This window comes from Triticum urartu, chromosome 6, assembly GCF_003073215.2.
Source record: "Triticum urartu cultivar G1812 chromosome 6, Tu2.1, whole genome shotgun sequence".
In the NCBI taxonomy this organism is placed as follows: Eukaryota; Viridiplantae; Streptophyta; class Magnoliopsida; order Poales; family Poaceae; genus Triticum; species Triticum urartu.
In genome coordinates, this window is record NC_053027.1 from 10725850 (window position 1) to 10740364 (window position 14515).

General features: G+C 48.9%; 1 protein-coding gene across 1 annotated transcript; it reads right to left on the reverse strand.

The window, feature by feature from the left end:
* Positions 1-12623: 12623 nt before the first annotated feature.
* On the reverse strand, positions 12624-13527 carry LOC125512325 (probable GPI-anchored adhesin-like protein PGA18). The gene has a single exon (XM_048677413.1). The coding sequence runs from the start codon at positions 13503-13505 to the stop codon at positions 12624-12626; it is 882 nt and encodes a 293-aa protein (XP_048533370.1). The 5' UTR covers positions 13506-13527.
* Between the last annotated feature and the right edge of the window lie 988 nt (positions 13528-14515).

Here is a 14515-nt window from a genome sequence, read left to right on the forward strand (position 1 = left end):
GTTGCTCTTGAAAGAGGGACTGTGTACTAGTCACTGGCTGGCTCGTGCGCTGGCTCAGGCTCGGGTCGATCCGACGAAGCTGTGTGTAGGAGATACTAGGAGTGATCACAGCATCGAGAACCGCATCCCGACCGTGCTCCTTGGGCCCCATCCTCACCACCGCCATGTCGTCCAGAGGCGCCGCAATGGGGTCAGGTGTGTCAGGATGTAACTCCAGATACGCTTCGGAGTAGGCCTTCTTCCTCCCTGCGGTCTTCTTGCCGTAGTACTTGGGCTCGCCAGGCTTGGGGTCCTTCCGCGTATGGGCGATCTCCCACGCCTACATGTGTGAGAGCGGCCGCTTCAGTTTCTCCTCCTGCACCACCAAACAGAGGTTAGTCATACATAAGAAAGTGATGGTAAATAGAAGAAGAAGAATGTTTAATGGGGTTAGTCATACATTAACTGCCTTGTGGAGATAGTGGTTTCGGTTTCCCTGAGCATGTACTCCCTCCGTCCCTCGGTTAGCCTTATTTTGGGTTCTCATAGCCGCCCAGGCTCCAGCCTCATCACACCAAAGATCCACCAATGCCGCCCAGGACTCGTCTTTTCCATAACACCAATTTGGACACACCTACATAATAAAAGCATAATGGCATGTAGGTGTGTCCAAATTGGTGTTATGGAAGCATAAAGCATAAAGCATAATGTACCACAAGGTAATGAAAGCATAATGAAAGCATAATGAAAAATCTTTTATACTTACCGCCAAGAACTCGGGCCTCTCCAAGGTAATGCCCATCCTCCGCGCTTCTTCCTTGGTCATCTTCACACCAAGATAGTCGTGGTAGTATGTGGAGATGGCCACATAGCGCACCTCGTACTGCATCTGGCGGGCCTTCTTCTTGCATTGGCGCAGCACGATCTGGTCCGCTCTAGCCCTGTGCTCCGGAAGAACTCGATAGAATTTCTACAATCATGCATGAAACAAGAATGGGAGAAGCCATGAGTTAAATCATTCATGAAACTAGAATGGACTTGTGCTTCTGAAGAGAACTCACCCAGAAAGTAGTGATCACGGCCTTGGCATGGGTCTCATGGTCTGCATGGCGGGCCGCTTCCCAGTGGTCCCAGCTCGTGGCCAAAACCCGACGGTCCGGCTGCCTGACTGGATCAGGACAGTACAACCCCGGCCAATATAACTTTAGCAAGACGGTGATGAGGCCGTTGGGAATACGGACCGCTTTAGAATATATCCAGTTGCTGCAAAAGAATGAACTATTAGCATGTGACAAGAAAAATAAATAACAACCGGAATAAGCATGTGACAAGCAACATAATGAACCACTTACTCTTTTCCTGTGGGCTCAATGAGCCACTTCTGCTCCTCAGTAGCAGGAACCTGCTTTGGTAGCTTTGCGTTGCCACGCAGCCACCCCTTCGTGTCAACCCCCTTCCCGTCACCACCATCATCCCCGCCACCACCCTCCTCCTCACCTGCCTCCCCCTTCCCAACCTCCTCCCCAACCTCCTCCTCCTCCTCCTCCTCCTCCTCGCCTGCCTCCTCCTCCTCCTCCTCCTCCTCGCCTGCCTCACTAGAGGAGGGTACCTCACTAGAGGAGGGCCTCGAAGACAACACCCCTAAGTCGGTGAGGGTGCGCTCTTTCTGGCCGCGACCCCCTGTAGTGGCTCTCCCCCCAGCACCTCGTCCTCTAGAGGCTCTCCCCCCGCCCCCTCCTCCTCTAGGGGCACCTCTCCCTCGACCTCCCTGTGAGGAGTCATCGTCAAGTAGCCGAGGGGGAGGATTACGTGCTCGACCACTCCGACTAGGCAGGCCGACGACCTTGCGTAGGAAACCCACGCCGTCGGCCTTTCCCTTGCCCATGTTCCACGAACCTGCATTGAAAAGAGAAAAAGCAATTAGTAAATTAATGAAATGAAGGAAAGGCATGATAATAAACACATTAATAAAAATGCATAAAAAGGCATATTCCTAAACTATAGAAAAAAATACTTGAAACGTACATCTGCTAGAACCCATATGAATCATCACTGTTGTAACCTCTTTCTCGGTCCGTCTCATCATCACTATCAATCATATCATCTTCGTTGTCCAACGGAGGTGGAGGCTCTTCCTCGTCGTCAGCGTTTTCGTTTAACTTTTCTAGCATAAGTATGTCATTTTCATTGACACTGGTCTCACCACCATTCCGTGCATCGTCGACGTTTGTGTCCACATCATCATCACCCAATGGTCTAGCGTCATCGCTTCTAACCACATCATCATCATCATCAGGTTGCTCTTGATAGAACACTCCCTCGTATGTCATGGGGTTAATGTTGTAGTAATCGTCTTCATTCGGGTCTGGTAGCTTACCATGTGGCGACACCTTGAACACAACTTCCCAACCCTTTAGATACACTTTCTGGCATGGGTAAGGCAGATAATATACTTGTGTAGCTTGGGTAGCCGCAATGAAGAGATCGGCTCCGGCATAGACGGTTGATGGTTTAACTTCGACCAAACCAATGGAAGGCGTATGTTTTACCCCCTCCTGCGGATCAAACCATCGGCATTTGAACACAGGCAGACTTAGGGTCTCACGCCCCTGGCGGAATTTAACCTCGTATATATTTTGTACCCTTCCGTAGTAGTCTACTGAATTTTGACCGGGGGTGTACACTCCAGTATTTATAGTTTTGGGATCGGGGCGACTGTTTTGGTGCTCCTCTGTATGGAAGCGATACCCATTCACATCATACTTTTTACATGTCACGACGGCAGGGTCAAAACCCATGGAAACCCATCTCAATTCATCATCCATAGATATGTTCGGATCTTTTCCCTACAAGTATAATGGAAATTGTTGCGTGCATTAGTTCGGTTAACTAATAAATGTTGAAGTAGGTATTTAACAGGGGATTGTGGAAAATTACTTTCTCCATGAACCAAGCAACAAATTTTTTACGTCCAGGGTTTCCATGACGGAGAAGAGTAAGTGCCTCCGCCTCAGTAGGAGGATTCACTCCCGTCCATTCCTCTTGAACGAAATCACTAAAAAAAGATAAGTGGTGTTAGACCGGGACTAAGTGAACATGAAACATGATGATGTGGAAGACATAAAGGAATGGTGTAGTGGTATTACCTCATCCACACTTCCTCAACTTCCTTGATGTTGTGCAAGATATAGAACATGAGGTCCTCCCACTCTTGTCGTGGCATGTTATAAGAATTCGAGGCCCCAGCCCTCCCACCTTGCGCGTTGAATAGATCGAGCCTGGGTTGATACTTGGGCTCTTCTATATTGTATCGAGGCACCTTGTTATGCAGATGGGGAACATGGTCTGGATAGTATGATGTCCTGAGGTCTGACACCTCCTCTAGGATAACTGCCTCAGCTATGGAAGCTTCAATCTTAGCTTTGTTTCCACATTTCCGTCGGAGATGCTTGTTCTGCCTCTCAGGGCCGTACTGCCAGCGACTTTGCACAGGGCCCCCCAACAATACCTCGTTCACGAGGTGCAGAATGAGATGTGTCATCGGAGTAAAGAAGCCTGGCGGAAAGATCTTCTCTAGCTTGACTATCAACTCCGGTGCCTTCTTATGCAATTTTTCAATCACCTCTTTACTTACTTCTTTAGCACAGAGCGTGTGGAAGAAATGGCTAAGCTCGGCAAGCACTCGCCAGACATGCTCGGGGACATAGCCTCGAACCATCACCGGCATTATCCGCTCAATCCATACATGGTAGTCATGACTCTTCAGGCCGGTCACTTTGTCCGTTGAAAGATTGACTCCCTTACTTATATTCGATGCATAACCATCGGTGAACTTCAAAATTTGTTTCAGCCAGATAAGTACTTCTTTTTTTTCTGGCGGTTTAAGGACAAAGTCAGCATCTGGCTTGAACCAGTTTTTACGACCGCCTGTGGGAGGCTTCATGTTCAGGCGTGGTCTATCACAAATTCTCTGTTGATCGGCTCTAGCTTTTACGTTATCCTTCGTCTTATCAGGAATGTTGAGGATCGTGTGGAAAAGTGACTCTGCCACATTCTTTTCGGTGTGCATCACATCAATATTGTAAGGAAGTTTGAGGTCCTTGAAATAGGGAAGCTGCGAGAAGGGGGTAATGTGCGTCCAGTTGTGCGTCTCACCATATCCCTCGAAGCCTTTGGCTTTGGCTTTGGCTTTGCCTTTGCCTTCGACTTTAGGCTTGAGAGCTTTTAGCTGAGCAAGAACATCTGCCCCCGAAAATGTTGGAATCTCGGTTACTTCATGAACAACCCGGCCTTTCGTGAAGTTCTTCTTGTCTTCCCTGTCTGGATGGTCTGGAGGGAGGAACTGTCGATGCAGGTCAAAGGCTACATACTTGCCACCCTTACTCAGCCAAATCATTCGCAGAGCCTGCATGCACACTGGGCATGGCATCTTACCACTTGTACACCATCCGCAGAATAGAGCATAGCCGGGAAAGTCATGCATGCAATAGTGCAACCAAACTTTCATCAAGAAATTTCTCTGCAAATCCCGGTCGTATGTCAACCTCGGAAAGTACCAAGAATGGTGCAAAGCATCCACAAGCGGCTGCATAAACACACCCAATTGCTTCCCCGGGTAGTCAGGCCCCGGAATGATGAGCGACAAGAACATGGTCTTCCGTTGCATTAGGGCACCGGGAGGAAGATTGAGCGGAATTACAAACACAGGCCAGCAGCTGTATGGATTGGACGACATACCATATGGATTCAACCCATCACCTGATATGGCTATTCTGACATTCCCAGCCTCGGCTGCTTCCTCGGGGTATTCTTCATCGAATGACTTCCATGCTTCCCCTCCTGATGGATGTATGATTTTTTTTGGATTGTACCTTATACCTTCCTTGTGCCACTTCATCATTTTGGCAGACTCCTTCGTGATGAAAAGGCGCTGCAGTCTTTTTATAAAATCAAGATATCGAAGAACCTTAACGGGGATGGTTAGCTGCTTTTTCTCACCATCCTCACCGACCACCTCAATGTACCGAGACGAACCACACTTCCTACAGTACTTGTCATCCGCATACTCGTGCCTAAACAAAAGGCAATTCTTCGGGCAAACATTTATTTTCTCATAATCCATAGAGAGTGCCTTCATGATTTTCTTTGTATCGTACATGCTTTTCGGCAGTTCATGACCCTCAGGGAGGCTGTTAGCCCATACTCCCAGGAATGCTTCGAAGCATTTCTGGCTACAGCCGTACTCAGCCTTGACTGCAATCAATTGTGAGATGGCATCGAGCTGAGATATTTTCGCACCCGCATAAAGAGGTTTCTTCGACGAGGCCAAGACCTCCAAGAAGGCCTCTGCGGTTGCCTCCGGCTCCTCCGGTTCATTCTCTGAAGGTGTCGCATTTGCCGTTTCTGCAACAATGACATCATCTAGCATGTCCCTGACCCCGTCGTCCTCATATCCATCGATGCGTTGTTGCATCACCTCCTCTCTACCACGGTCCTGCTCGGCTATGTTTATCGGCGGCATGTCAAAGTTTGGCATATATCCGTGCGTGCGAAGATGCTCACTCATGTCCGTCTGATTTCTACGGTGACGTCTGGCACATCTCGCACAGGGGCATGGTGGGATAATTCTCATTGGATGACGGAATATCTCCTTCAAATACACATCGGTTTTCGCGATCCACTCTGATGTTACTTGATTCCGACGGATAAAACCACTGTACATCCACTGATTATCTGCCATCCTCTGCTTTTTTGCAACCCACACAACATAATTAATGATTCACTTAAATTAATGGCATCAAATTTTCAGTTTCTACCGCGTTTAATACACCTACATCTCTAATAGGTAAAGATGGGTCCTAATCCCACCCGAGGATGTGTAGATTGAGTACGTTCTCCATTCTACCCCGTTCCGAGAAAAAATTTCGGCAGCACCTCCCCGCTGTTCTCCAGATACACGTCTCGTCATCATCATCATCTAAAAATTAACAAGGCATAAAAAAGCATCATCATCTATCATCATCAACATCATAATCTATCATCATCAACATCATGATTTATCATCTAATTTTTTTTTGCATTTCTTGCATTTCTCACATTTCTAACTATCATCAAATCATCTATCATCTAACTATCATCATACATAATCATCCATCCATCTAACCATCTATCATCATACATAATGCATCCATCCATCTATCATCTAACTAAATTAACAAAAAAATTGCTTCAGAGAGGGAGGGAAGGAGCTCACCATGGGGAAGGGCCAGCTCGGGGGAGGGCAGGCACGGAGGGAGAGACGGAGGGGAGCTCGGGCTCGGGCTAGGCCGGCCGGAGCAGCGGCAGAGGAGGGCCGGTTGGAGCCTAGCCGCCGGCCGGAGCGACAGTCCAGCGACGGTGAGGGGCGTAGTGGGCTCGGGGAGGTCCGGTCGGACCGAGCTCAACGAGGGCGCGACCGAGGGGTGGTCGGGGAGGAGTCGACGTGTCCCATTGCGGCAACGGAAGGGCGGCGGCGGCGCGGGCCGAGACGACGAGGCCGGGACGGAGCGCAAGTGGGGCGGCTACGGGGAGTGGCGAGCGAATGGCGGCGGCGGCCCAGAGCACGGGTGGGGCGACGGCGGCGCAGGGCGAGGTAAGGGCGGCGGCGGTGACCAGAGCAAGGGAAGGGAAGGGCGGCAGCGGGCGGAGCAGTGGATCGGGCGGCGGCGCGGGTCTAGGATGGGGCAGAGGGGAGATGGGGAATGAGTGGTGGGGGCTAACCGCAACGGATAAGGCCATCCTATGCCGACGGCATAGCTGTCGACATAGATTGCCGTGCCACGTGGCACCCTGTGCCGACGGCTATGCCGATGGCATAGGTTTGGTCCCACCTGCCAGGGACAGAGCCGGCGAGTGGATAAGAGGCATATGCCGACGGCCAGGCCGTCGGCATAGGCCCGCCCCTTTGCCACGTCATCGATCCGTGGACATGTGCGCTGCTATGCCGACGGCTAGCCGTCGGCATATATACTTTGCATTTTTTTTATTTTTTTGTTACGGCATTTTTTTATTTTTTATTTTTTTGTTACGGCATGTGCTGCACCCCCCAACACCATTCCGGCCCAAACCACCCAAAGATACCCTCCGTGTCGGCCCGACGTGGCCGTTTCCCCCCTCCAAGTGGCCGGCGGCGGCGCCCGCCCGTGAGGCCGCATGTATGAGGGCCTGGTGCAAGGCTCCGGTGGCATTGCTACCCCCCAGGTCCCCCGTCCCGCCTAACCCTGTAGCGTTTGACCACGGGATCTAGCCCTTTGACTTTGCACGGACGGGCTTTGACCAGCGGACCTCCCACCCGGTTGTGTTAGGTCAGCCCATAGGAACACTTTGGAGCAACATTCGGGCCAGACCCACAACAAGATCCCCTCCGTGTAGACCCGACGCGTCCGTTTCCCCCCTCCAGGTGCCGGCGGCGGCGCCGTCCGTGAAGGGGGGCACATCCCGGAGACGTGGTGCCGCCTCTTCGGACATGCCACCACACCACCCCACATGTATGAGGGCCCGGTGCGACGCTCCGGTGGCATTGGTACCCCCCAAGTGCCCCCGTCCCGCCTAACCCTGTAGCGTTTGACCACGCGATCTAGCCCTTTGACTTTGCACGGACGGGCTTTGACCAGTGGACCTCCCCACCCGGTTGTGTTAGGTCAGCCCATAGGTACACTTTGGAGCAACATCCGGGCCAGACCCACAACAAGATCCCCTCCGTGTAGACCCGACGCGTCTGTTTCCCCCCTCCAGGTGCCGGCGGTGGCGCCGTCCGTGAGGGGGGGCACACCCCGGAGACGTGTGCCGCCTCTTCGGACATGCCACCACACCATCCCACATGTATGAGGGCCTGGTGCGACGCTCCGGTGGCATTGCTACCCCCCAGGTCCCCCGTCCCGCCTAACCCTGTAGCGTTTGACCACGGGATATAGCCCTTTGACTTTGCACGGACGGGCTTTGACCAGTGGACCTCCCCACCCGGTTGTGTTAGGTCAGCCCATAGGAACACTTTGGAGCAACATCCAGGCCAGACCCACAACAAGATCCCCTCCGTGTAGATCCAACGCGTCTGTGAGGGGGGGGGGCACACCCCGGAGACGTGTGCCGCCTCTTCGGACATGCCACCACACCACCCCGCATGTATGAGGGGCCGGTGCGACGCTCCAGTTGCATTGCTACCCCCCAGGGCCCCGTCCCGCCTAACCCTGGAGCGGTTGACCACGAGATCTAGCCCTTTGACTTTCCACAGACGTGCTTTGACCAGTGGGCCTCTCCACCCGGTTGTGTCAGGTCAGCACAGAGGGACACCCGGGAGCAACATTCGGGGCCAAACCGACAGCTACATCCCCTCCGTGTAGACCCGATGCGTCCGTTTCCCCCCTCCAGGTGCCGGCGGCGGCGCCGTCCGTTAGGGGGACCACGCCCCGGAGATGTGTGCCGCCTCTTCGGACATGCCACAACACCACCCGGTTGTGGTAGGTCATCCGATATATATAAACACTTGGAGCAAAGTCCCCTTCGTATAGACCCGATGCAGCTGTTCCCCATTCCAGTTGCCGGCTGGCGGCTGCACCGTTCGTGAGGGGGGTCACACCGCTCTGTACAGAACCGAAAAATAATGTAGGTATGCTTATTAACACATACGGTATGTAAGTTAGTTAAATAATAATAATAAAGAAAACAGTGAAGAAAAAGAAAAAAAAACTATATGTATGCTTATTAACACATACTATATGCTTATTAACATACTATATGCTTATTAACACATACTATATGTATGCTTATTAACACATACTATATGCTTAATAATAATAATAATACTATATGGAAAAAAAGAAAAAAAAGAAAAAAAAACTATGCCGACGGCAGCCGTCGGCATAGCTGCGGCCAGGGCAGATGGACAGCGCCGCGGATCGATGACGTGTCGGATATACCGACGGCTGCCGTCGGCATAGGTCCTGGTCGGTGCGCTCCGGATCGGTGACGTGTCACCCGTATCTATGCCGACGGCCGCCCGTCACGGCCGTCGGCATAGATTTGACGTCGTTAGCCGACCGTGATGCCCGTTGTCGGCGGGCCCGCGTCTATGCCGACGGCCTATATATGCCGAGTTCTTCTTCTCTGTGGTGGGGTTGGAACCAGCCTACATTGCTCAACGGCCGGTAATTATCAGTTACAGCCTAGAGGGCCGTCTCAGGCCCCGGTACTGCGTCGTAGAGTTTCTCAAGGAAAATGGACTGGTCAAGCGTGTTCCGAGTTGGCATACCATTTTCAATCTGATTGAGAAGGAATTCATGGAGAGGTACATATGCCCTCACATGGTAGCTGCACCGCACCTCGCTGAAGACTATGCTGCTGCCTGCAGAGGGGAAATGCCGACTAGTTTCAGATTTACATGAGCTAAGAACGCGGTACTGGACCTTGAAAATGCTTTGCTGTAACCCAGATTTCACTCTCTGTATTAAGCTGGTAATTCCTGATTTAGCATTCTTTGCCCGACTGAATGGTGGTTGTCTGGTATACTATGTCTGTTATATTCTGGAATAAGCAACATGCCTTTTGTCAAACCCTGTTCAGATATGCTATTTGCAGACTAGATTATTGTTCTGCAGTTTTTTCATGCTTTGGCTTTTGAAGCTTCATTGGGATTTAGGGCCACAATGGATAGAAGGTGCAATCTCGGCCATTTTCTTGTATGCTTCAGTTCAGACACTATCAATGTTTTTAGAACATTGGGATTGGTCTTAAGTAATTATGATGAATGTTTTCAGAACATTGGGACGTGACTTCTTATGACGAATCACTTTTTGGTTAGGGGATTTTCAGAGAAAAGATCTTCTATTGTTTTCAAATGATCAAGATATGGCAAACAGAGATGGGAAATATGCAACACATGTGGTGCCTTGTAATCTAAGCTGGGCTTTTGAGGTAATTATTCTTTATGTATCCTCCTTTACATTTTATTTATATGATGGTTGATTGATCTAACCATAATGACTCATTGGTGTGTTCAGTTTTCATTGGGCAAATTACCTTTGCCTACAAATAGTATATGCGTATGACATTCCTTCATCGGTTTCGCAAACATTAATTTCCCAGTAGCCTCTCATCGGTGCTTTAGCTTTATTTGTGCATATATGCTCGCAAGTTGCAGAAACCATCATGCCCCACAAATTGTTTCTATGCGATGCTAATTTCCATTGTCGCTCATTTTGGGAGCACTCAGCTGATTGATATTTTTCTTCATTAACATTTTAATCTCTGTTGTAAGAACTAGAGTTTCCATTGTTGATATTGTAGCTGAATTATACTTTTTACTGTTGCACACTTAATATACATTCTGGCTCACATCTGTGATATGAGTCACATGACTGATGATGTACCTGCTTTCCAGGTTTAAACCTACATACGCATTATACACTGATGCTAGCACAATGTCTAATTTGAAATTGTGTTGTTCAATCTGATGTTAGCACTTCACGGAGAGACATAGTAACACATTAATAGTGCCATTGCAGGTTTCTGTATGTAAACACGTATTGTTCTCCATTGCTGATGCGTCACCAACTGACAAACTGTTTAATTCAGTGCTGTAATTTGGCAAGATGCACAGTTACAATGGACAAGTTGTCGCAGCCTCCTTGTTTTCCAATCTCAGTACGTTTGTTAGTATTTTGATATGATAGCTTTAAGAGCAGTTGCCACAGTGACAGTGGTGAAGCTGGAAAATGATAAACATGCCAATATGCTACTCCTGAAATAATACATGAAAGGCGTGTGTGAGCATAAGGATGTGCTGAAGTATATATACCGGGAGTAGCAAAGTGACTGAGAGCTGCATCTGCAAACATACGACCCCGCCGCTGTGCATCCAAGCCACCTATCCGGTAGGAAGGAGTGAGAGGGGGCCAGTGTAGTGTTGTTGTATATCCTGAATATTATTTGCATGGCTTGTCCTTCTTGCCTCTGTGCCCTCTGGCACAAACAGAAGTTAAACAAGGGACCCTGCCAATTGTCAAATGAATTGGAGAAGTTTTCAAAAAGGCATTCATCATCTGTTGCCCTGTGAAAAATCAACTCATGACGGTATTGTCCAACGAGAACGACACAAGCTTGATCTTTAGAGGTCATGGCAAGATGGAAGTTCAGCCAATCATCCTCTGTCATTCTCTTGGTATTTGCAACATTCATTTCCTTAACTGGCATCTTTTCTGATGGCTATTTACTTTCTGGTCAGATTTGGCCGAACAAAATGCTTTTCCGCTGTCCACTGGGCATTGTTTCCGACTTGCTCCGTAATTGTTTGTAGACCTACTGGAATTGGTTGCTACTTTAGTAGAGCCCTGTAGCTGATATGCTCTGAATTGTCTATCTGTACAACTTTGGTCATATGGATTTTGAATGTAGAGAAGAATGTGTCGGCCTTCTTATGTTGCCCGGAGATCGACACGGGAAGGATTCTATTAACTGTTGCATAGCTGCACCTGATGGGTGTCCAAAAACTAATGTCATAATGCTGATGGGCATGGATTTCTTTTTGTTCCGTTTTTGTAAGATGGATAGCAAATGCCTGATGGGTGGAGATATTTGAGTTGTAACTACAAGGATCTGAAGTTCCACGAACATAAGAGACCGGCACACGCTAGTTCAAAAATTGGTTGTGCACTTTAATTGTATTTAAAATTTCAATTGTTTGAATCCTTCTCGTATTCATGCTTTGTAACCTCGGCCCATCGCCCATTGACGCACCCCTTGTGTCGCCCGCCAGGGAGAATATATCATGTGCGTCTGATCACTGTTGACATATTTTGAAATTTTGAGGTTCTTTCCGCAAAACAATACACGAGGTTGATGAACAAAAAAAGCCGTGATTTGTGATTGATTGATTGTACATGGAGTTGACAACGTTGGCGTCAAGACCTACACGCATTGTATGCAACCCTTCGTTAAGACACGAAAATATAACTTTGTATGCCGGTAATGATAGTCACAACCACTTGACATATACAGTAAACATATAACTTTCTTACAATCATCAAAAGGACGGCAGATGACTCAATTTGATAGTCAGTTACGGGAAAAATCTGAAGTGCCCAGCCACCGTCTCATTACAACCACTTGGGCCTCCTTTGATTTGGACGAATCTTGTAAGAATTTCATAAGATAGGATTTCTATAGGAAAAATTCTTTTAGAGCCCTTTGGTTTGTAGGAATGGAATCATAATCTTATGGAGGAATTCTTCCTATCCTCCACATTTCATAGGAAAATAAACATCAACCTAGATTCAATGAAAAAAAATCCTATGATGTGAATCAAAGGGCATCTTCTTTCCTATTCCTACTCATAGGATTTGAGATAATACATGTATTGCGGTGGAACTCATATTATTAATTTTCAGATAATACATGTATACATCGATTGTTGTATTTTTTAAAGCAAGTCAAGCATGTCTTACTACTAAAAATAAAACAAACAAGACATTAATACATGATTCGTAATGGGAGCGTTTAAACAAAGCGTGCATGCATGAGAATTAGCATAACGTGGTATCTCAATGCTGCTATTTTGCATGCATGGTAGTATGCAGACGATGTTGCGCGTGAATAGGTGTTTAAGGCACCACTTAGGCACCATTTTTGCCGGCGGCCTGCTGAGAGATGGCCCCGTACTTCATTGCATCAGCCTCAGATTTCGCGGCATCCTTCTTTGCTGCCTCTTCAGGTCTGGTGGCGGTTTCAGCCTTCTTGATGGACTTCTCGGCAGCAGCTATGCGAGCATCTGCCAAGGTACCGGCAACTTCTTTCCTGCTAGGGGAGGTAGAAGAACTTGTACCAGGCGCTTGCTGAGAAATGACACCATACTTTGATGCAGCAGCGGTAGACTTGGCTGCAGCTCGCTTGGCAGCCGCGGCCTCTTCAGGTGTGGTAGCGGTTTCAGCCTTCTTGGTGAACATCTTAGCAGCAGCAGTGGTGCCTTCTTTCCTATTGGGGGAGGTAGAAGAACTTGTACCAGCTGCTTTCTGAGAGATGGCACCATTCTTTAATGCATCGTCAACAGACTTTGCCGCGTCTCGCTTGGCAGCCACGGCCTTTGCAGGTGTCTTGGCGGTTTCGGCCTTCTTGATGGACTTCTCGGCGGCGACATAGTGTGCGGCGGCTAAAGTACCGGCTGCTTCTTTCCTGCCTAGGGAGGTAGAAGAACCTTTACCATTTGCCTGCTGAGAGATGGCATTGTACTTTAATGCAGCAGAAGCAGATTTTGCTCCATCTTGCTTGCCAACCGCGGCCTCTTCTGGTGTGGTGGCGCTTTCAGCCTTCTTGATGGACTTCTCAGCGGCAACAACACGTGTAGCTGCTAAGGTAGCGTCAACCCCTTTCCTGCTGGGGGTAGCCATCTTCAATGTGTTCTCCTCCGCAGCGCCATAGGTCTCGGCTGGCCTTGTGGCCGCCACCGCGACAATGGTGGTGAGAAATAACATGGCCATGACATTCTTTCCGTTGGCCATTAGTAATTTCTCAAGTGGTATCTTAGGCGCGCGGAGGATTTGAAATGGTGGAGACACATGATTCATAGAGGTGATAGGCTTTTATAGAGACAATGTGAGGTTAAGAAATCCCTCACATGAATGTGAGGTCATAAGCGGTCAACAAAGAATGTGAGGTCACTGGAGCCCCAGAAAGGTATGTGGTAACCCATTTTGTGGAAGCTTGCATGCATGTATGCGTGTTTTGCGTTTTCTTTTCTGGTTTCTCTCTATGTATGGACTGTGGGAAGAAAAATAGATTTCTGAGCGCGAGCTCAGATGCTCTCGAAATCCAGGACTTTTACTCTTTTCGAGATTGTTGTAGGTACCATTACGTTACTTCAAACCCAGACCAGGATGTCCTTCTCGTCGTAATGGAATGGGAGCCCCTAGGGACGCGCGCGAACTCCGACGGACACCATGCACAAATGTAGGTGCATGCGTATCCGTGCGATGCATTCATGTGGTGGCAAGTGAGGTGACATGAAACAACTTGCTACCATGGTGAGAAAGGTGTGACATGAGCAACGGCCACCAGAAGTCGTCTCCAATGTTGAAGTCAACCACGTAGATGAATGGGTTGTCCATGATGGCTTAGGATGACCTGGTTGGTGATGAAGCACACAAACTTCATGAAGGACACTACCTCTTGTAGCGTCTGGTAAGCTAGCAATCTGTTGGCCGGCGTCGGCTGTGGATGACATTCGGTGTGTGTACCGACGATTCTACACCGTAGGCCCCAACTGGAGCTGCACAAATCTTTAGGCCATGACTCGGATTCAAAGTTTCAAACTGACGCCACGGGCAGCAGAGTGAGCCACGACTTAGATGAACGCAGATGATTAGGTGCCATGGATCAGAATCCAACCAAGATGGCACCGTTTGTCATTCGTCCGAACCTTCCTCGTGTGCTACACGATAGACCCACATGTATCGCACTATTCATGCATTTATAGTTTGTTATGGAGATTTTCCACGCCCTAGCAATGCCA